A 22,232-nucleotide genomic window follows, 5' to 3' on the forward strand; every position below is an offset into this window, starting at 1 on the left:
GGATATCTACGCCATGTCCGTCCCCTCCTCCCTCCCCCCCCCCCGCTGTCTTCTGGTAGACACACAGGTCCCAGAAGGCAGCAGGGACCAGTGGGATCACACAGCGCGACTTGCGCATGCGCAGTAGGGAACCAGGCTGTGAAGCCACAAGGCTTCACTTCCTGATTCCCTTACCAAAGATGGTGGCGCCTCCACCCGAGAGCCGAGAGACAGATCAGCTTCAGGTGCCGACATCGCAGGCGCCCTGGACAGGTAAGTGTTCATATTTTAAAAGTCAGCAGCTGCAGTATTTGGTGGAACTCTGCTTTAAGCCCATGTTCACATCGGGTAGTTTTGACATGTCAAATTGGTGGCTATGGTTAGCAATGGTGCTGTCCGAATCGGTGTAACTGCGACGCCCACTTTTTTTATTCCCAAAAGTAGTTTCTGCATTACTTTTGGCGACTTTAGGGGAAATTTCATTAGCATCTATGCAAGAACCCGCACAGATGTCTCTGCAATCACTCCCGAAGTCGGACTGACATGCGGGTTCAGCTGAACTCGCACCATTTCAAACGCAGATCAGTGTGAACCTGGGCTAAAGGGATAAGTTGACCACCCTAGGCATGAGAGGACGCATGCAACATCGATTTGATGCTGAATCCAGATAAGTGTATACGTATGTTGTTTTGAAATCCCACACTTCTCTTTTAAGCAAAAAAAAAAAAAAAAAAAGAAAAGAACAGTCCCACAATATACAGCAAACTAAAACTGTGTGACAGCAACTGTAATAGTAACTGTAACACATTCAGCGTCCTGTCTGTTGCTAGGCAGCCAGTGCCCTGTCCCTCGCCTGGAATTAGCGCATGCGCACCCTCTTCAGCCTATGCGTCTACCGTTACCTATTTGAATTGATTGGCCGTGATTGGCTCAGCGAACACTCAGTGAAGGTGCCTATTGGCTGGACTTGCTTTCGGCTCTCTTCTCTGAATGGCTGCGGGGCGGGAGTAGTGTCCCGGGCCCTGGGGACTCTCTGGCGCCATATTCGTTTGTGTGTGTTGTGGGTGAAGCGCTGAGGACCGGTAACTGTCAGTGTTAGTCCCGGAAACCCCTCCCTCGGGAGCTGCCGCCACTGCTACCGCTCAGGAGGCTTACCGAGAGCAGTGTGCAGGCTGGAGAGCAGACGGGTGGCGGCGTCCATGGTGAGTGCGGGCTTATCCGGGATGGGGAGGACTCCATGGAGGGCCATAGACCTCCTTCCTGGGGGAACTACAAGGCTCAGCATTCATTATTATGTAGCTGGGGGCGCCCCTTACTATGGAATAGGGGGTAGCCGGTCTCCATAGTGATGGGTGGAGGGGCTCGGGGCCTTGTGTTTACACCGGAGGCAGCAACCCTTACCTCCCTCTGTACAGCGATCTGTGGTGGATCGATTTCCAGGAAGTGGTGGACCGCTTTAACCAATTCCATACTGGACCTATCCTGGCTTTTCTCATATATATATATATATATATATATATATATATATATATATATATTATAAAATTACTCAGAACCCCCCCAACACACACACACACACACACACACACACACACACACACATATATATATTTTTTATATATATATATATATCGCAGATACCCTAGAGAATAAAATGGCAGTCGTGCAATTTTGTATGTCGCACTGTATTAGCGCAGTCATTTTTTTAACCACTTCAATAATTGGGAACTCATACACCTTCCTGCCCAGACCAATTTTCAGCTTTCAGCGCTGTCGCACTTTGAATGACAATTGCGTGGTCATCCAACACTGTACCCAAACTACATTTTTATAATTTTTTTCCTAGAAATAGAGCTTTCTTTTGGTGGTATTTGATCACCTCTGGGGGTTTTATTTTCTGCTAAACAAAAAAAAAAAAAAGACAGAAAATTCTGGAAAAAAAAAAACGTGTATTTTGTTACAAACAAAAACTTTGTAAATAAGTAAGTTTTTCTCCTTCACTGATAAGGTGGCACTAATAGATGACACGGATGGACATCGCTGACAGGTGTTATTGTTTGGCACTGATTGGCATCCCTGGTGACCATGGGTGGCATACCTGGTGATGGCTAGTGGTGGGCATCCCTGGTGGTCCAGTATGGGCATTCTCGGGGGGTACTGTGCTGATAATCAATCACTGGCTCTTCCTGTTTACACTGTCATCAGCTGTGATTGGACGCGGCTGATCACGTGGTAAAGAGTCTCCATCAGAAACTCTTTACCTAGATCGGAGTTGCGGTATGGCAGAATGCCACACCACAACAACGATCGCCGCAATGCGCGCCCAGTGGCTTGATATCCTGGTGACGTCCGGTCAGGATATCGTAACCACTTTGCCAACGTCATATTGCTATATGGCGGGCGGCAAGTGGTTAAACTTAGTGTTTTTTTTTTCCCCAAAAAATAAATAAAAAATCTTGAATTAAAAAAAACCCAAAACACTAAAGTTAGCTTTTTTTTTTTTTTTTTTTTTTTTTTTTGTATAATGTGAAAAATTATGTTACGCCGAGTGAATAGATACCTAACATGTCACACTTTAAAATTTGTGACATGTTAGGTATCTATTCACTCGGCGTAAAGCCGCCGCAGCGGTCCTGGCACACTGCTCTGCCCGGTGACACGTCTCCCGGAGTTATTTCCGGGTATCGCGGGCTCCGACGTTGTGATTGTCCGGAGCCGCTATAAGGTAATCGCAGTGTACATTTTCACCTGCAGATAGCAGCAGCAACAAGGAAAGAAAAACAGGAAGCGCATCAGAAATGGCAAGAATGTTCCAACGCGGCCGCATGTAAATGCAGCTAATCACAATGTACAACTGCAAGTGATCGCTGTGCCTGGAGTCTTGGAATTTCAAAATTAACAAAACAGCGGCAGAACACCTGTCCGTGTGAAAGAGGCCTGAAAAAAATGGCAAAAAAACGTCAGTGTCTGCTGGTGCCGGAAGTGACATTGACGCTGCTTCCGGCCTCTGAGGGTCATAGAGCTGGCTGGGGACCATCTGGTCCCTGGGCCAGTTCTATGGCAAACCACCGCCGCTGGTGGATTCATTCTCTGGCTCCTCGATTGCATGGGCGAGAAGCACCAGAGGGAGGTGGGAGGGGAGGTGTAAAAGTGGCTAGACTATGATGGCTTTTACTTTGCAGGGAATCGCCAGCTGAAAAAAAAATATCTAAAAGATGCCTGCAGCTCTCCATTCAAAGTTCAGGACATCATATAATGGCCTACAGGCGGGAAGTGGTTAATCCTAAAAATCCTGCACCTCAAAATGTCTTTTGCACTTAATTGTGGCACCCTTTGTCTTGAATGGTTTGTGTACGGCAGTGGTACTGCTCACCGGACGCTCCAGCTAGTATAATTTTTACTGCAGCATGTGTACAACCCCCTCCAACCACCGCGCTGGGTTAACCTGGCAGAGGAGGGGGCCATAACTTTCTAGGCGATCCAAGCCGAAGTGGAAGTATGTACCTACTCAACCCCCCCCCCCCCCCCCCGCCCAAAAAGGGGGGGGGGCGCAGAAAAACTCTGCTTCAAGGAGGTGCCAAAAAAAAAAGGGGCGCAGCTGCCTCTTTCAGGTTTGTAGCTGGCAGTTTAGGGCTCATTCTCACCAGGTGTGCTGGGTAAAAAGGTCTCATTCTTTATGGGGCCAGTGCACTGAAAAAAAATCCAGCATGCGTTTTTTTTTTTCTCTTTCAGTGTAGTGCGACATAACCCACCATAGATTACCCAAGCATGCAGGCAATGCCTAGTACACACGATGAGAAAATCAGACAAAAATATCGCTTTCGGGGCGATTGCCTGGTAATCCGATCACTAGTACACAGATTTCGAGAACCAATCATGACAGTTCATGAGAAATTATCCGAAGGGACAAACACAAAAATATTTTCTCTCGTACGATTTTTGTTTAATCGGTACAGCGTTCATCCATTAAAAAATGCTCGGAAACTAATACAATACATGTTATCACCGTAGGAAGTTGTATTCTGTCTTGCGAGAATTTGTCATTCTAGTAACCTATCTGTTTCGATATGAGACTAGCATGCAAAAAAAGACAATCATTCTAGAGGTGCACCGAATGGAAATTTTGGTGCCGAAAATGCAGGATGCGCTTGGCCAAAAACCGAAAATGACAGTTTTTTAAAAATATATATATTTTTTTTTATATAATTATAGTCGACTTATATCATCAATTTAAATGAATATGAATTTTATCTTTTGGCCATTATTAGCACCTTTAGCGCAAGGAAAGCTCAAGAAAAATGTTTCCCTTTAAATTCTATGTATATCTGCACACTGGTCCGTTGGGCTTCCATTGTGGTGTTAAAAATCCTGCTTGCTGCATTTTCGGTCAGTAAAAGAAACGTAAGAAAAACGCAACTCCTAGTTCAAATGCATTGAAAACGCAGCAAGAACGCATCATTAACACACCCTTGTTACATTTTTGATTTATGGTCTTTGAGTCAAGTGATCTATGAAACACACTCCATAAGTGGAGTAAAATCTGCGTAATTTTGCGGCAAAATAGGGCGCAAATAAAATTTGCGTCAAAATCGCGTACATTTTCAGTGTTATTATCGACACCTTTTTTCTCTTATCGGCCAAATGCAGATAACACCATTTTTGGCTGAAATGTTTTGGCGACCGAAATCTCGGTGCATCTCTAAATCATTTGTCTTATATTCTCCTCGTTTGTACCAGGCCGTAGGTTTCATTTAGGCTGCATTCACACCTGAGCGTTTACAGTTAGTTAAAAGCTGGTAAAACGCCTGAAAAATGCCCAACAAGCAAAATCCCGTTCAATTCAATGATGCCTGTTCACATCTGAGTGTTTTTGTCACCTGAAGGAAAACGCCTGAAAAACGCCTTAAGCCCAAAAAAGAACATGAGCTTCTATTTTTTATATGCAAGAAGTTTAAGTATCTGAATTTGACCCGATATTAGTCTCTCTTAGGCTGGCCATTACGGTTTGAGTTTGCATGATTCCCACATCAACACAGACAGTGCTGACAGGGGAATCGGCAATTATCTTCTCTCAGTGGGGTGCGGGGTAAGCCATCCCTGCCAGTAGAAGACCGTGATTATCGCTAGGGACTGCTAATCGCAAGAGAATTTCGTCAGGCTGGTTGTACCCAAGTTTATCGATTGACTTGGTAAATTCAGCCTGCCTATTAACTGTTTGAATCTCAGCTGTTTTCTGCTGAACCAACTGAGATTCGAAATGTGTGTGTGGCCAGCCTTACAGTCCCTGTACAGCAAAGCTCAGGCTGGGAGAGTGAGAAGCGGTACAAGGAGCCAATCAGTTCATGTGCTGATAGAAGCAGAGAGATGAGCTCATTACTGTGCTGCTTCTCTGTTCCTTCTCCAGTAATAGGCTAGAGTGGGTCCAGAATGAACCTGACTCAGAAGAAGTGATTGAATGATGCTGTCATCAGACTGAGGACATCCAGTGGTAGGTAAACAAAAAATGTAAAAGAAATAGTGTTGTGGGAGAAATCTCTGAACTGAAGCTAAATATTGCGGTAACTGGTTTTGTTTAATCTTTTCATAAGCTATTCATTTATATTTTGTTTTTGCCTGTATATCTGCTTTAAAGCCCGCACTGACCCACTCCTACCCAATTTCACAGCATTCTTCAGCCACCCCTTACTTTGTTGCAGCTGCTGCAAAATACCCTTTGATCTGTGTCAGAGCTTTCAGCAGGGTTAATACAGGGATTGCGAGGGCCGTGTCTACCCACACGAGGATGCGCAGGAGTTCTGTGCAACCCCACACTGGCCGTCCCATTGCTGTCAATTGCTAGGCAGCAGCATGGACACAGCCACTGCTCCCAGTGTGACATGTGCGTGTGCATAGCCCCGAACATGTCCAAGATGCCTCCGGTGCTGTGCACCCCCATAGGCGTCACATTGGGAGCAATACTTGTGTCCCACATGACAGCAATGGGCCTTCCTGCACAGGTATGCAAGGAACACCTGAAAATCCCAATGTGGGCACACGCTGCCCTCACACGGGGCACAGATTGAAATGCTTTGTGTGAACGAGGTCCAAGACTTAAGCTGCCCATTTAGGGAAAAAAGAGAGTGATTAAAGCAGTTATTAAATAATAAAAAATAAAATGGAATACTTCCAGTCCAATAAATTTTCATTTGTTCTGTTGCAGGACATGAGCACAAAGATGAGTTTGCAGCAGCACAAGGAAGCCAGGCCTGTTTCCAGTGACAACCAGATTAACATTAGGTAAGGCATTTTGTGAATATGACAGATTCATAGTTTGCTGACTCTGATCCACTCTAAACTGGCTACAGGTAATGTATAGCGATTTCTTCTTTAGAGATGCACACAGAGAGCTGGGTGAAGTGTCTGCCTGACATTGCACCCGCCATCCACTGATCATGGGTGCAATGCACATTTGCAAAAACATGTACACTTGACATTTTATTTTTTCTTAAAGGTGAATTTAGGTTAGAAAAATAATTATAAAAACCATTGTTATGAATCTGCTTGTGTCTGATGAAAAAAATGCATTTGATCAAAACGATTCGTCCATAGGATGGGCTACCCCCACGTAGCAAAAGGAAACAAGGAAAAAGGGCAGGGACCACACCAGCCCCAACATAGCCAACAAAGGGGAGAAGCTGCCACGTTGTATTGTCAATGGTCTACCAGCGTCCTGTTTTTATCATTCAACGTTGTTTTATGTACACAGTCTATTGTTATTTGCTTTGCACAACTTATAGATATCGTGGAGGAACGGATCCCACCTGTGTGGCCACCTTCCACACATGTGGGTTCCCTCCTTCCTTTTTTAACTCCATAGTTTTTTTCATTGATCATACAACGTGGCGGCTTCTCCCCTTTGTTGGCTATTTTGTGGCCGGTGTGGTCCCTCCCCTTTTTCCTTGTTTCCATTGAATTTAGGTTAGAACAGAATAGCCTACTGAACCCCTGACAACTGTCTAGCCACTTGCCGACCGCTCTATAGCCAAAAGACGGCTACACCGCAGTTGTCCACTTCTGAGAGGGTATCTATTGACATCCTCCCAGAACCCTGCGCCCCGTGGGGGCAAATAGGGAACACACTCTGTGATTGCTGTGTCCTTCAGACACAGCAGATCAAGGTAAAGGGCCAATCACAAGGGTTCAATCCCTTTACCATATAATCAGCTGTGTCCAATCATCATAGCTGATCCCATGTAAACACATGACAATTATCGGCATATCCGTCACTGTATGAGGAAAAAAACGCCGGTAATCGGCAATCCTGTGAGAGCCCATATTTACCCTGATAAGCAGGGCACTGATGATCAGTGCTCATCAGTTAGTGATGACAGTATGGTTTTTAAAGTGGAACTCCAGGAATAATGATTTTTATTTTAGAACAGCTCAATTGAAATGTTACATCTAATGCTATGGTCAGGATGGCTGCTGCTTGCTGTAAAAATGACCGTTTCAGTTAAGCCGGGTACTAGACGCACCACTCTGCTGGTGCCGGGACTGAAAGTTCTGGCTATAGTTCAGGGATTTTGTTGTTGCTTACCCTTCGTCCATTCACAAAAAGCCTTGCATTCTTTTTTTTACAAAAGACAAGGATGTTGTGAATAGACAAGGGGAGAGGAGGAAGGACGGGCAAACAGGATCTCCCTGCACTGTACCGTAGCAAGAGCTGCATTCACAGCGCCAAAAGAGGGACACTGTGTGTAGTATCTGGCATAGCAAAAAGTGTTTTTACGGTAAGCAGAAGACCTGGGTTACCAATCGACTGAGGTAACCTTTTTCCTATGTATGCTATTTTTCGGAAAAAAAATTCTGGGGTTTCAAAGTAACTGCAGCTTCTACAGTGTTGCAATCAGCTGTTCAACTCTGAATCTTGCTTTACATCTAAAACCCTCATTGTAAATTGAAATTTTATAACACGCCAGGTACAATAGATCCAGGTGTGACTTTTAATGAGCAGTGAGGTTTCTATTCTGCAGAAAGGTGTATTGTGGGCAGATGGAGGGGGGCTGTGTTCCCGGTGGACCCGCCCCCACATCTGTTTGAGGGGTAGAAAATACAATTTATAATTGGATATTTTTATGGTCTACTTTTCTGAACAGGAATATTGCAGCAAATCATTTTCATGTGCATTTATGTTTCCTTTTTATTTTTAGAAATATGTCAAACAGGATGCTACCTATTCATTTCCCTCCAACTAAAACTGTACTTTGGGACTCGACACCCATGGGAGAACCAATAGGATTACATTTCAGCTATTACAGGTACAAATAGTATTATATTACCAATTTGTTGCTGACACGGAAGACAATTTTTAATAGTTGTTTTTATGTCCTCTCTGTCCACCAATGACTAGAGCTAAGTCTGAGTTCATGGGGGGCCTTTTATTTTTTTGCCTTAAATATCAGATGACTGCGCACTATCGCATGGTCTCGGGTTTTGAAATGGCCTGTTCACGGGCTGCGTTACAAGACAATAATGTCTGAATAATTTATTAGCTGATATTTTGGTTGCATGAGCTAATTGTACTGATTTCCTGGCCCCTAATGTGCCGCAGAGGTTCATTTATGTGCATTTGGGGGCCTGTTACTACGATATTGCTTGTGTTCTAACTTGACTCGCTGTGTCTACCTGGAGTGGGGTGCAGCTTGTGTGTGTGTGTGTGGGGGGGTTCTTCTTTTTCTTGTGGTGGTTAATGTTGTAATTATTTTGTATTGTTTTTGCACCACGCTCTGCTGAGCAGGCCGCTGTGATTTGTACCTTATGTCTTTTTTGCAAATCGATAAACAGAATTTATTTTAAAAAAAAATTTAGTTTTTATATTCAGTCATTTGTTTTTAGTTCATTGTAATTTTCAGGTCCATTTGGCACCATGCCCTATCTTTCTGATATTGATAATATCCACCATTAAAAAATAATTCCAGGCATCAGCATTTTATACATAGTTACTTTGGTACAGCTTGGACCAATATGTGTGTGTATACGACATACCTGGCCAATGCCCCTGGAAGCTGGAAATCGGATGTAGACATTGCTTCTCCAGTAATCTCCACTTGCTTCCAGGTCCCGTGCTGAACAGCCAGCCTGATGCATTGTGATTACTGGAGGTTGGCCACTCAGCATGGGTGTCATTGAGAGAATGTTTTGCGTTTTTCTGAATGAATACAAAGCGTTTTCTAAATGGACAAGGTGGAGAGCATGACTTCACCACCCCACCCCTTTACCTGATCCAATCGGAGAACAGTGTATGTGTTCACTCAGAAGATACAAAACATTCTCTGAGTGGCTCCTGTGCCGAGCAGCCAACCTTCTGTGTTCACAATGCAGGAGAACAGTTGCTTCGTGCAGGACCTGGAAGCAAGTGGAGATCACTTAAAGCAGGGGTAGGCAACCTTGGCCCTCCAACTGGTGAAACTACAAATCCCATCATGCCTCTGCCTCTAGGAGTCATGCCACCGATTGTCAGGGTCTTGCAATGTCTCATGGGACTTGTAGTTTCAAAACAGCTGGAGAGCCGAGGTCACCTACCCCTGACTTAAAGGATAAGTTCACTGTTTGATATGTTGTTCTGTGAATGGGTAAACTACAAGTACATCCTTTGCGGCTTGTAGTTCTCAAACTACTGGAGCACACAGAATCTCTGGTAGTTCATTGATTCTTCCTGTCAGAGTGTAACTGCCTGCTTGTAATGGAGGTACAACAAAACGGCTACACACAGTCTGCAGGACCGAGTCATTATACCTATGATCTGCTGATCGCGATTGCAATGCAGGTCCCTAACAAAACGAAAAAAAAAAGCTAATATATATATTTTTTTTACTTCTTTTGTAAAAGAGAACTTATAATTTAAGTGGCAGTGTCTATTTGTGTGTATATATATATATATATATATATATATATATATATATATATATATATATATATATATATATATATATATATATATATATATATATATATATATATATATATATATATAGAATATCTTGTAAGTAATCATAATCTTTATCATGCATACAGCAATAATGTCTTTGTTTACGTTGTCAGAAATCTTCACTTGTTGCTCTCTGAAAAAGCTTTACGACTCGCTTACCGACACGCAAAGACAGAGAGAAGAGTTTTCAGTTGCCTCTTACTTGGATCTTTCTTTGTGGATGATGGTAGGCTTACTCTTCCTACTGATGCTGCTTTGTATGCTTTGTAAATTTTTTTTTTTTTTTTTTTTTAAGTCCCTTTTTGATTTCACATTACCTCATACTGGCTGATTATTCATGACATCTAGATGAATGCCTAGGATAGACTATTCTGATTTGTATGGCTTTGTTAACCTTTTGAACTGTTTTAAAAACGGCCCTGGAATCACATTTGTCTTGGTGCCTAGTCCTAGGGCCCGTACACACGATCCAAAAAACGGACAACAACTACTGCTTTCCAAGCGATTGTACAATAATCTGATCATTAGTACACACCGCTCTGGAAAGCCAGTCGCGACAGTTCATCCAAAAATTATTTGAAGGGACAAGCGGAAAATATTTTCTCATGTGATACCAGATCGTATGACTTTCATTTAATCAGTATAGTTTTCGCTTGACAATACAACACATTACATCACTTCCGATTATTTATATTCTGTCGTACAAGAATCTTCGTAACTTTAGTACCAGTAACTTATTCAGTTTCAAAAAAGTGACTAGCAAGAGGAAAAAGTTGCACCATCTTGTCCGATTTTCCTATTTTCTGTACGGGGCTTTAGCGCCTAAAGTTTGTTCTGATGGGTGTTTTATGGTGGTAATAACTAGGGACAGTGTTTAGCCTAGTCAATTAGCTGCTGAGTTTGTGCTTTAAGAACCTAAACGGTTTTATTTACTTTTTGATTTTTATTGTAAAGTTGTATCGAGGTACAAAAGAAATTACAATAGCCAGAACGCTGACAAGTCTTATCAAACACCCAGGTAAGGAAGGCGTAGGCTAAATAGGACAGTGACCCAGATCCACCTCAGGTAGGACCCACAATGGGTCTAATTTTACAAATGCTACCAAAAGCTCACCAAACTGTTCCAAATCTAAAGCTTCTTTTTAATTTTGTTTTACAGTTTTTCTATTTTAAAAATCTACACAGCTCCATTATTAGGCCTCACAAAAAATGCAAAAATCTGTGCTGCTGGACAGTATTTTACACACACACATTTACTACACACCCAAAAGGAAAAGCTAGAAGAATTTTTGCTTGCGTACAGCAGCCTAGCCTCATGTTTTTACAAAGGAATTTTCTGCCAGGAATCTGATGTTAATACATCGGTATCATGCGCAAGTCCACTTAACCATATGCACTGTGTGTATGTGTATGAATTTTTATTGAAGATAGTTATATTTACGCAGTGCTTTTACATATACTTTGTACAATCGCATCAGTCCCTGCCCTCAAGGAGCTTAAAATTATATAACAAACATGTCATACTTACCTGCTATGTGCAGTGGTTTTGCATAGAGCAGCCTCAATCCTCTTCTCAGGTTCACCCCTGGCGCTCCTGGCACCTCCCTCTTGCCCCCAGCTCTCTCCTAGCAGCTTGCTATAAGGGCATGTGAGCAGGCTAACTCCCCAGTCGCTGCTAGGCCTCGCCCCCCGCTCTCTACTTATTGGCTCACTGGCAGTGGTTCCCACCACTGTTGTCTTGATCGAGTTGGGGCCCAGGGGCTGCTGCAAACGTGTTTTTTTTTTTTTTTGTCCCCCCCCCCCCCCCGTCCCTCTTTGCTGGGTGATCTGTTGCTTCCATTACCGATACTCGCCCTCCCACAGGGTCTAGCATTGTCCCGCTGAGGTCCTATGGTTCTCTGCCACCTCTGGGTCCTGCGCCGCCACATTGATCATCAGGAGGTCTGCCAGCTTCTCCTGGTTCAGCCAACATGCCTCCTGATGATGCATCAGTGTCCTGCCCCCTCCTCCTTTTGTGAATGAATGAAACACTTTGCCTACTGGGACATGTAATGTGCCTATCCAAATAGGCAAATGGAGGACGGTGAACGTCATTTGTGTAGGCAATTGACATGAGGGGGGGCGGGGCGCACTTTTTTTTTTCTTTAATAAAGTGAACAAAAAAAAAAAACGCAGCCCTAATCAGATAGCGGAGGGGTGGATAGGATGTAAATCTTTTATAGGTGAAGATCTGCTTTAAATACTATTAAAAAAAAAGTTTTTTTGCCCTTTGGGCGCACATAACTATCACTGGAGAGGCATTAGAGCGGTAGATTCTTCATCATGGATATGTCTGAACCTCCTTTCTTATCTGTATATTGTGCAGGGTTTCAGTTTTTTGAAAACATGAGCTGAGCTAGGAGGCAACAGTTGTCTGTGGCAAACGTATATATCTTAAACCTTGTACACACAACCAAATTTTCGGACGCACGGTCGTCCGTTTTTTTTGTTGCATGCTAGTTTCATGTCAGAAGTGAAGAGGTTACTCATCATTCGAAAATTCACGTACGACAGAATTCAACTTCAGAAGTGTCCTAATGTGTTGAATAGTTTTGTATGTGTTCTTTCGTTTCTGAGCATGCGCGGTCTTGCTCTTACGATTTTTTTTTTTCGGACGAAAACCATACTGATCAAACGAAAATCGGACTTGTTTACACCTGACAGAATTGTGATAGTCTGCACATCCAGCCTTTGTCGTGCAAAAAATCAAGATTGGCTGTCGAAAGCACCGTACTAACGATCTGAAAATCGGCAGATCGTTGGGACGAAATTTTACTTCCGATTTTCATATCGTTTGTCTTCAAGATGGAAAACTTAAAATTTAAATTTGGTTGTGGCAAATAATTTCACTTTGTTACTCCAGGGTACATAACTGTTATGAAATGTATAAAGATTTAGATCTGAGGATGGTTTTTATAATTATAATTTTTTTTGTGCTGTTTTCTATCAGATGAGGAAGGTGTAACCTTGACAATTGATCGCTTTGATCCTGGCCGAGAGAAAGCTGGCATTGTAGGGAAGGTTCCCTCCGCTCTCTTACCTGGAGATTTTGTGATTCCTTGCTCTGTATCTACCAGAGAGTCTGCAGGAAATGTAACTCTGCATACCCCAGAGGACTTTGCAATTTCTTTTAAGGTAAGCTGTTTATTCTTGCACCCATCTCCCAGGGAGAATTTTAAATTGGCAATTTTGTATATTTTATTCTGTAATTTTTCCTTTTCCACTTCATCTTCTGATTTCCCCATTTAGGCCCCTTTCACATGGCAAGCCTGCTTAGGTCCGTTTTTCAGGCGGATCCAAGCGGGTCATCCATTAACTCCTATAGGGAGATGGATGTCAGCGGAGATGTGTGCGCTGACACCAGTCTGCCATCCGATCAGCTAAAATGAGACTATGTCAATTCATTTGCCATCCGTCTGGGCTGATCGGATCAGATGACATCTGATGAAAACGGACATGCTGTTCATTTTTGTCCGTTCCCCCCCATAGGAATCAGCAGCGCCCAGACAGGTCCCTCCCCTCTCAGTGAGCAGAGATGGACCCATCATTCGCCAGCTCAGCTGAGATCAACGGAGAGATCTCCTACTGAGCTGGCTGACTCCGCTGAGCGGATCCGCCTCGTGTGAATGAGGCCTAAGACTTTTAATGTCCCTGTTGTTATGCTAGCTTGAATGCTGCAAATCTTAAAGTTTGTTTTTGTTTTGTTTTCTTCTGTGAGAAAACTGGAATGCTTTTTAATATCTACTGAAAGAACCTCTTCCCTTTTTTTTTTTTTTTTTTTTATTAATTTGTTTGTGTGAAAGTAGTTGCCTGGCTATTATCCTGAACCTCTGGCTTTAGTACGGTCTTTTAGTCACTAACTTGGAACCTGTATTCATATGAAAGTTAGTACAACTTATCCGCATATTTTTTCTATGCTGGTAATGCTACAATTGCTATATGTTACAAGATACTGGATAAAATGCCCTGTAACTACTTTAACTACTATAGTTTTTAATTTTAAAAATGTAAACAGCAGTCGTTGAGCTCTAGTCAAGTGCCTGCTAAGGCACAGTCTGACATATACCTGCAAGACGCATTCTGAGAACATGAATGCCTTCTTAGCTTGCTGATATCTTCCTATTCTACCTTACTTCACTGTTCCTTGTAATGTTCTGCCAGGTCATAAGGCAAAGGGCAGCGGATATGAGACTGTACATCGCTCCTGTGTACATTCATTACTGAAGCATAGTAAACTGTGTCCTTAACATCGCACTGACACCACCTGCAGATTGCAAGGACCGTGTGATTTATACTTGGTGTGGGAAATACACACAGATACCGGGTTATAGGCAGGGTAAAAAAAAACATAATTTCTTTATCGTACATCATGTGACACAGAGCCTTAAGTAATTACTTAATGGGTTATAGGCCACCTTCAGGTGATACATTGGTTATACCCAGTCCAGCAAGTTCACTCCCTATATAACCCCTCCTCCTTCCAGGAGCACATCAGTTTTTTTTGCCAGTGTCTAAGGTGTTGGTCACGAGTGAAGATGTGCTCTGAGGAGCTCTAGGAGGGATCCATGCTGGATTTAAATCCAGCCTCCATAAAGACCAGATCCATCCAAAGCGCCACTAAGGCCTAAATGGTACCTGGGGCCTTGTAGCCGAAGAGGTTTTGCCTGTAACGCCTCTTTGTAGGGCTGGACCTCAGGAACCCAGGACTTTGGTCTTGCTACATTACCTAGCTTTCCTGGTGGGTTGCTTTTACAGGTCCAAGGGAGTTGGATCTCCGATGTTTAGGAACCCGGTCCTTGAAGGTTTGCTAAACTCAGCCCGCCATGATGGGTGAAGGTTGGATTGTCTGTTAATTCAGCAAATCCTGTGGTGGGGATAAGGTAAGGGAAGAAATGTAGGTATTAAAAACGCCTATGTAGTCTTCCATTTGGGAAAAAGTGTTGTCATGCCTTAATTCTCCACTAGAGGGAGTCTATGCATTTACCTTACTCTGTTGTCTTCACTGTAAAGCTCAGTCTGTGTGTAGTCGCAGCAGCGTGTGCAGGGAGATTTTTATCTAGGTAAAAGAAATCTGCAAAATGTTTTTATTCCCCCCTGAAGAGACCAGAGGGTTAGGGGGACATCAGCCGTGTACCCCCCCTTACATTACCCTCGGTGCGGAGGTCCCACTGGTACTGCTAATTTTATTACTGTTGGCTGATTTTACTCTTGTTGGTGCCTGCTGCTGGACGGGCGCCCCCCCCCCCCCCCCCCCCCTCTCATGTTGGGTCTGTGGACTCAAACACCGTGCACGAGTGCGGGAACATTTTTAAATGTAAAAAGGGGCGGAATTTTTCTTGGAGGTGGCGGGGCTTAAGCGCGGTGCCGTGAATGTCCACGAGGACGCACGGCAGGCTAAAACAAATAAAACTAAAGCTGTGGCAGTGTCTCCTTGGCTAACGAGGAGGAAACAAGCAGCCTGCAACACAAGGACACAGGTGAAGTGGGACACGGCATTCCTGATACAGGAAAGACACCTTTTTCCCAGCACTAGGCTGAACTTTATAGCAGCTTTAAATGTCATGACTATATTCAGCGATTAAGTGCAATTTGTACAATGCCTCTGTTTTTGTACTTGGGACTATGCCAACCAAAAAAAAATAAAGGTTTCACCCCCCCAGGCGTTAGGATCTCGAATCGCGTGTCCACGCTGTCATCCTCGCCTGAATTACAAGTTATGGCAAGCCAGGGTGAGCCATTAGAACAAATTGGTGCAGCTGCTTCTCACATCTCAGCCCCTGTATAGGTGACTGAAGATGTCCTTTCCTCCTCCCTGCAGGGTCTGGAAGGAAGATTATCGGCTTTAATTGCATCCTCCATTCAAATGGATAGGAAGCGTGCTAGATTCCCCCCCCACTTCAGAACCTTTGCGAGGGGAGCAGTTGGCTCAGGATGAGGTTTTACCCTTAGTCAATCGGGAGGAAAAACAAACCGATGATTCCTCTGTGGAGGAAACAACGGTAGATGAACCTTTTTCGGCCTCACAATCTGAGAAATTGCTGATACAAACTCTTACGGAGATGGTTCGTTCCACTTTCATGCTGCCCCTAACGCAGTCTCCTGAAAGCTCGGTTTCTTCCTTGGTTTCCTTAAAACCTTCTCAGCCTTTGCATGCGTTTCCTGCACATGCATTACTAGAACAGCTTATTTTTGCTGAATAGGATCACCCGGATAAACATTTTTTTCCTCCCTCCTAAGATAATTTCAATTATCTATCCCTTGGAGGAGAAATTCTCCAAAAGATGCTGCGATTTCCAGTGTGAGTAAAGGCCTAACTTGTCCTGTAGACAATGCACAATGCTTAAGGATCCAACAAATAAAAAGTTGGAATCCCTGTTAAAATCTACTTTTTCCTTGGCAGGTGCCGTTACTCACAAAAAAATGAAGTTTACCTGGATCAATCACCAAAATTATTATTAGCAGTGAGTGTTGGCATATAACAGACAATCAACCACACAGGGGGCGGGATACCATAAGGGGATGCCCTAAATGCATACAGAAAAAACAAAGAGAGCAAGTGTCTCTTAAGAGGGCAAAAAAAAAAAAAAAAAAAAAAATGTGCCGTTACTCAGCCTGCAGTCGCTGAAATAGTTGTCTGTCAATCACTAAAGGACCAATTTAAACAGGCCCTTAGAGAGATTCCTGCACAACAAGCTTGGGAATTGGCTGAACTACCAAAAGCATTATGCTTTGCCATAGATGTCATTAAAGATTCTATTCAGCAGGCGCCCCGCCTTATGCTTATGCTTGTGCATATGTGTAAAATCCTGTGGTTAAAAAATGTAGTCAGCTGAAGCACCATGTATAAACCTCCTAACTGGGTTCCCTTTTCATGGGGAGCGACTATTAGTGGGAAAAGTACTCTTTTGCAAGTCAAAAGAAAGTATAAACACCCCTCATTTAAACAGGCTCTTTCCCCTGCGCCAGGGGCTTCCGCCTCTAGGTAGTGGCGACGGCCTCTGCCGTCAGACTCTCTAGTGGAAAACCTCAGAGTCAGACCCAGGCTCAAAAGAAGTCCTAGGGTCAGAAACCTGCAAAGCAGAATCCTAAAGCCTCGTCATAAAGAGGTAACCCCCCACCAAGGTGGGTGGAAGACTTCTGCAGTTTTCAGAAGTCGGGAAAGAGGAAATTTAGGAAAGATGGGTCATCTCCACGGTAACGTTGGGGTACAAGCTGGAATTTCGGGACTTTCCACCATCTCGCTTCCTGAGGTCAAGCATTCCCAAAGATCCAGAGAAAAGACCATCTCTGTTTCAGGCACCAGACCAATTAATATCTCAAGGGGTGATCATACAGATCCCCACAAAAGAGCAAGGTCTGGGGTTTTATTCAATTCTTTTTATGGTACCAAAACCAAATAGGAATGTCAGACCCATTCTAGATCTAAAATATCTGAATCCGTTCCTGAAGATCTGCTCCTTTTGCATGGAGACGATCAGGTCAGTAGTTTCTATCCTTCTAGGAGGAGAACTTCTGGCATCAATTGATATCAGAAATGCCTATCTGCATGTCCCTATATTTCACGCTCACCAAAAGTTTCTACGGTTCGAGTTAGAACAGCATTTTCAGTTTGTAGCCCTGCCCTTCGGGCTAGCCACAGCACCCCGGGTGTTCAAAAAAGTGCTGGCCCCACCTCTAGCCAGGTTAAGATCACAGGGCATAACAGTCGTTGCATACCTAGACTATCTATTTCTAATCAGTCGGTGGCTCGTTTGGAGCAAAGCGTACGCACTACAACCAACTATCTGGAAAGTTTGGGTTGGGTTCTCAACCTAGAGAAATCTTCCTTAATACCACTAAAAAGGCTGGAGTCTGATCATAGACATAGCCCAGGAAAAGGTGTTCTTGCCTCAGGCAAAGATCAACTCCATTAAGAGCTGTGCCGGACGGTCAGGTCAAAAGGCGATCTCTCTATTCGCCTTTGCATGAGGTTGCTAGGAACCACGGTGACTTCATTCAAAGCAGTTCCCTATGCCCAGTTTCATTCAAGACTGTTGCAACAGTATCCTGTCTGCTTGGAAAAAAAAACAATTCATGCTTTAGACTTGCCAATGCGGCTGTCCCCATTAGTGTCCCAAAGCCTCACTTGGTCGTTACTAACCCAGAATCTGTTGAAAGGAAAATCCTTCAGACCAGTCATCTGGAAAGTGGTAACGATGGATGCCAGCCTTTCAGGCTGGGGAGCAGTACTAGAAAAGACAACTGTCCAGGGACAGTGGTCAAGAACCAAAAGAAGAACCTTGCCCATCATTATCCTAGAGATTTGAGCAGTGCGTCTGGCTCTAAAGGCCTGGACTTTCAGGTTACGGGATTGTCCTGTCAGGATTCAATTTGACAATGCCACAGCTGTGGCCTATATCAATCACCAAGGGGGCACCAAGAGTCTCTCAGCGCAGAGAGAGGTGAACCATATTTTAACTTGGGCAGAAAGGAATGTTCCGTGCCTATCGGCAGTCTTCATTCCGCGAGTAGAGAATTGGAGGCTGACTACTTGAGTCGCCAGCAGTTATTTCCAGGGGAATGGTCTCTTCACCCCGACATATTTTGGGCTGTTTGCCAAAGATAGGGGCTCCGGACGTAGATCTCCTAGTGTCCAGGTTCAACATGAAATTAGTCAACTTTGTGGCCAGAACAAGGGATCCACTCGCATGTGGAACAGATGCGTTGGTGACCCCATGGGATCAGTTCTCACTGATCTATGCATTCCCCCCTATTCAGTTGCTGCCTCGACGACTTTGCAGGATCAAGCTGGAAAGAAAGTCGGTAATTCTGATGGCACCAGCATGGCCCAGAAGGTCATGGTACACAGAAATCCTAAAGATGGCAGTGGAGGGCCCATAGTCCCTCCCACTACGGCCAGATCTGCTCTCACAAGGACCAATATTCCTTCCTTACAGTCTCTAATTTTAAACGGCCTGGCTATTGAAACCCACATTCTAAAGAAACGTGGGCTTTCCGGGTCAGTTATCTCTACCCTGATTAATGCAAGGAAGCCAGCTTCCAGAACCATATATTATAGGGTCTGGAGGGCTTATGTTTCCTGGTGTGAATCCAAGGGTTGGCACCCTCGGAGGTGTGTCATAGGCAGAATTCTTGCCTTTCTACAATTTAGGGTTAGAAATTAAATTGGCCTTGAGTACTATTAAAGACCAAGTCTCAGCTTTATCGGTCTTATTTCAAAGACCGCTTGCTATACATTCTTTAGTCTGGGGTTTTATACAAGGGATAACGCGGCCTAATCCGCCCGTCAAACCTCCCTTAAACCCTTGGGACTTGAACTTAGTTTTGTCTGTGTTACAAAAACAGCCATTTGAACCGATACAACATATTCCCTTAGTCCTTTGGACAAGGAAGTTGGTATTTTTGGTTGCTATATCCTCAGCAAGGAGGGTTTCAGAATTGGCTGCTCTTTCTTGTAAAGAGCCATATTTGATTTTTCACGAGGACAGCGTGGTGTTAAACCCTCGTCCAGACTTTTTGCCAAAAGTGGTTTCAAGTTTTCACCAAGATATTGTCCTGCCATCGTTTTTCCCAAAACCATGTTCCAGGGAAGAACAGTCACTACATTGTCTTGATGTGGTGAGCGCAGTGAAAATCTATTTAAAGGCAACTGCTCAGATTCGTAAGACTGATGTCCTCTTTATTCTGCCAGAAGGTCCTAAGAAAGGGCAGGCAACATCGAAATCCACTGTCGCTAAGTGGATTCGGCAAGTGATAATTCAAATTTATGATTTAAGGGGTTAGATTCCCACTATTCAAGTTAAGGCGCACTCTACCAGGGCGGTTAGTGCTTCTTGGGCAGTGCGTCATCAGGCCTCCATGGCTCAGATCTGTAAGGCCGCAACTTGGTCTTCAGTGCATACATTCACAAAGTTTTATCAGCTGGATGTAAGGAGGTATGAGGATATCTCCTTCGGGTGCAGTGTGCTGCAGGCAGCAGCATAGGTCCTCAAGTCTGGGGGTACCCTCCGGATTGTCTCCCTCCCCTCAAGTAGCATTGCTATGGGACGTCCCTTTAAATAATTACTTAAGGCTCTGTGTCCCATGATGTACGATAAAGAAAATAGGATTTTTATAACAGCTTACCTGTAAAATCCTTTTCTTGGAGTACATCATGGGACACAGAGGTCCCTCCCCTCTTTTTTGAGATTTAAGTATATTGCTTTTCTATAAAAACTGATGTGCTCCTGGAAGATGGAGGGGGTTATATAGGGGAGTGAACTTCCTGGATTGGGTATACCAGTGTCCATCACCTGAAGGTGGCCCATAACCCATTAAGTAATTACTTAAGGCTCTGTGTCCCATGATGTACTCCAAGAAAAGGATTTTACAGGTAAGCTGTTATAAAAAATCCTATTTTTGTAATTTTAGTGTCCAGTGTGTTTTTAGCTTGGATAAAAAAAAAGCAAAATGTGTGTGATTGTTTCTAGGCCCTACTATGGGTACGCACATATGTGGTTTAGATGCGATCGTCAAGAGCAGGTCAATTCGTTTTAGGTGGTTCTTTGGTGGTAGGTCATGGTAATGGCAAGAAATATTCACATAAATGTAACTTATTTTTATTTTATTTTTTTAAGCTGTTTTCCTTTTGATAATAAAAAAGAGGAGCTATCCATTACTATTTACCACCAAATGAAAGCCCAATTTTTGTCCTGAAAAAACAGGGATAATTCACCTGGATACTGTTTTACTAACACACTTCAACCATGCAAAACTCTGTTCAGGTGTTATGTTTTATTTTACCTTTGTCATGATGGGCTTAAACACTGTGCCAAACGGCAATTTTTTTTGCTGTTTGTGGGTGTTTTTTTTTTTTTTTCTTGTATTTTATTTACACAGGGACTGTCATTTTGAGAGCTGGGGATTTGGGCAGGATAATATTACTGTTCATATTAAGTGTACTTTTTTTTTTTCTTGGTGATTGCTATTTTTCCAGCACTTTGTGATCATCTCTGCTTAGAATTTCACTGATGCACAGCTATTGGCCTCTGGAATAATATTTCATTAATATGCTCTGTTGGAAAAAAGCCTCATGTATACCCTATGGAACATTTGTTCCATAGGGTATGTATGAGGCTTTTTCCCAACAGAGCATATGTATTTACATGGCTTGTGAATATATTTTCTGAGTTATTATGGTGATTTTCTGTTTGTCTTCTTGAGGAACATTTTCTACCCTTCTCCTCTTGCGTCTCAACATTCCACGTACAAAGCAGATCTAGTCTTTTCAGAATGTCAAGTAGGAGGAAGGAGCTGGAAATTACCGCCGTCAGCCTCCAATTGTATTGTTTTGCAGATGAAAAAGCGGTTCTCATATTTTTTGTTTTAAGGGTCTGCAGAGCCATCTCCACTGCAAAGAAGCCTTGGATCTTTCAAAATTGCTCACTGTGAGAGCTCATATCACTTACTCGGAGAACATGGACAATCTTCACTTTGATCTTCGCTGGGCGGCTGTTACGGTAGCGAATTCATTTGAAAGTACTCCCATAAAGCCCGTCCCAATTATACCCACGGCCCTAGCCAGGAACCTGAGCAGTCACAATAATATTGCACAGCTTCAAGGAACACACAAATGCGGGTAAGCTTCTTTTATTCTGAGTGTTCTTTAATAAAAAATCTAAATAATACTTGTCTTTCTACAAATGCTTGTCCTTTTGACTGCGGCGACAAAGTGTTTTTTAAATCGTCTGTTTGTTTCTATTTGGCAAACACTTCATGTAGTCTAAATTGAATGCATCTGCAGCAAGTTCAATAGCAAACAAACTTTTAAAGCGACGTATTTACACTACGTACCCAGCACTATTTCAGTTTTAAACAGGGAGGGTCTTTGATTATATGTCCATCTTGCTAGAATGTAATGTATGTTTTTAATAAAATTTATATATTTGTGTAAACCACATTGCTTACATTTAAAATATTTGGTAGCAAAATCTTACCCATGAATCCTTTACCAGTTATAGCATCGACTTCAATGTTGTGAGGGAAAATATATGTGCGTATTCTGTTAATTTGCTTTGTCATTTATTTGTTTTACCAATATTTTAATATTGCTACAGCACTAGTACATTCAGAAGAGCTTGTGTGGAAGAAAGTAAATGAACCTAAAAGTGCGTGTTTGGTTTTTATGAGCTCTGAAGAAACCAGGACATAGGCGAGAGTTAATGGAGATGTAATCTTGTTGAATTTGAATGGGTTTTTTGTTTTTTAA

General features: G+C 43.2%; 1 protein-coding gene across 1 annotated transcript in view; it reads left to right on the top strand.

Annotated features, from left to right (window-relative positions):
- Positions 1–550: 550 nt before the first annotated feature.
- Positions 551–22,232, top strand: part of STIL (STIL centriolar assembly protein) — a 72,039-nt gene continuing 50,357 nt past the window's right edge. Inside the window, exons 1-6 of the mRNA XM_073593585.1 lie at positions 551–1,181; positions 6,179–6,255; positions 8,169–8,276; positions 10,060–10,172; positions 12,936–13,120; positions 21,355–21,602. Coding sequence (XP_073449686.1) covers positions 1,179–1,181; positions 6,179–6,255; positions 8,169–8,276; positions 10,060–10,172; positions 12,936–13,120; positions 21,355–21,602 — 734 coding nt within the window. The 5' untranslated portion in view covers positions 551–1,178. The remainder of the gene's footprint in view (positions 1,182–6,178; positions 6,256–8,168; positions 8,277–10,059; positions 10,173–12,935; positions 13,121–21,354; positions 21,603–22,232) is intronic.

The sequence above is a fragment of the Aquarana catesbeiana genome, linkage group LG07 (assembly GCF_042186555.1).
Source record: "Aquarana catesbeiana isolate 2022-GZ linkage group LG07, ASM4218655v1, whole genome shotgun sequence".
Taxonomy (NCBI): domain Eukaryota; kingdom Metazoa; phylum Chordata; class Amphibia; order Anura; family Ranidae; genus Aquarana; species Aquarana catesbeiana.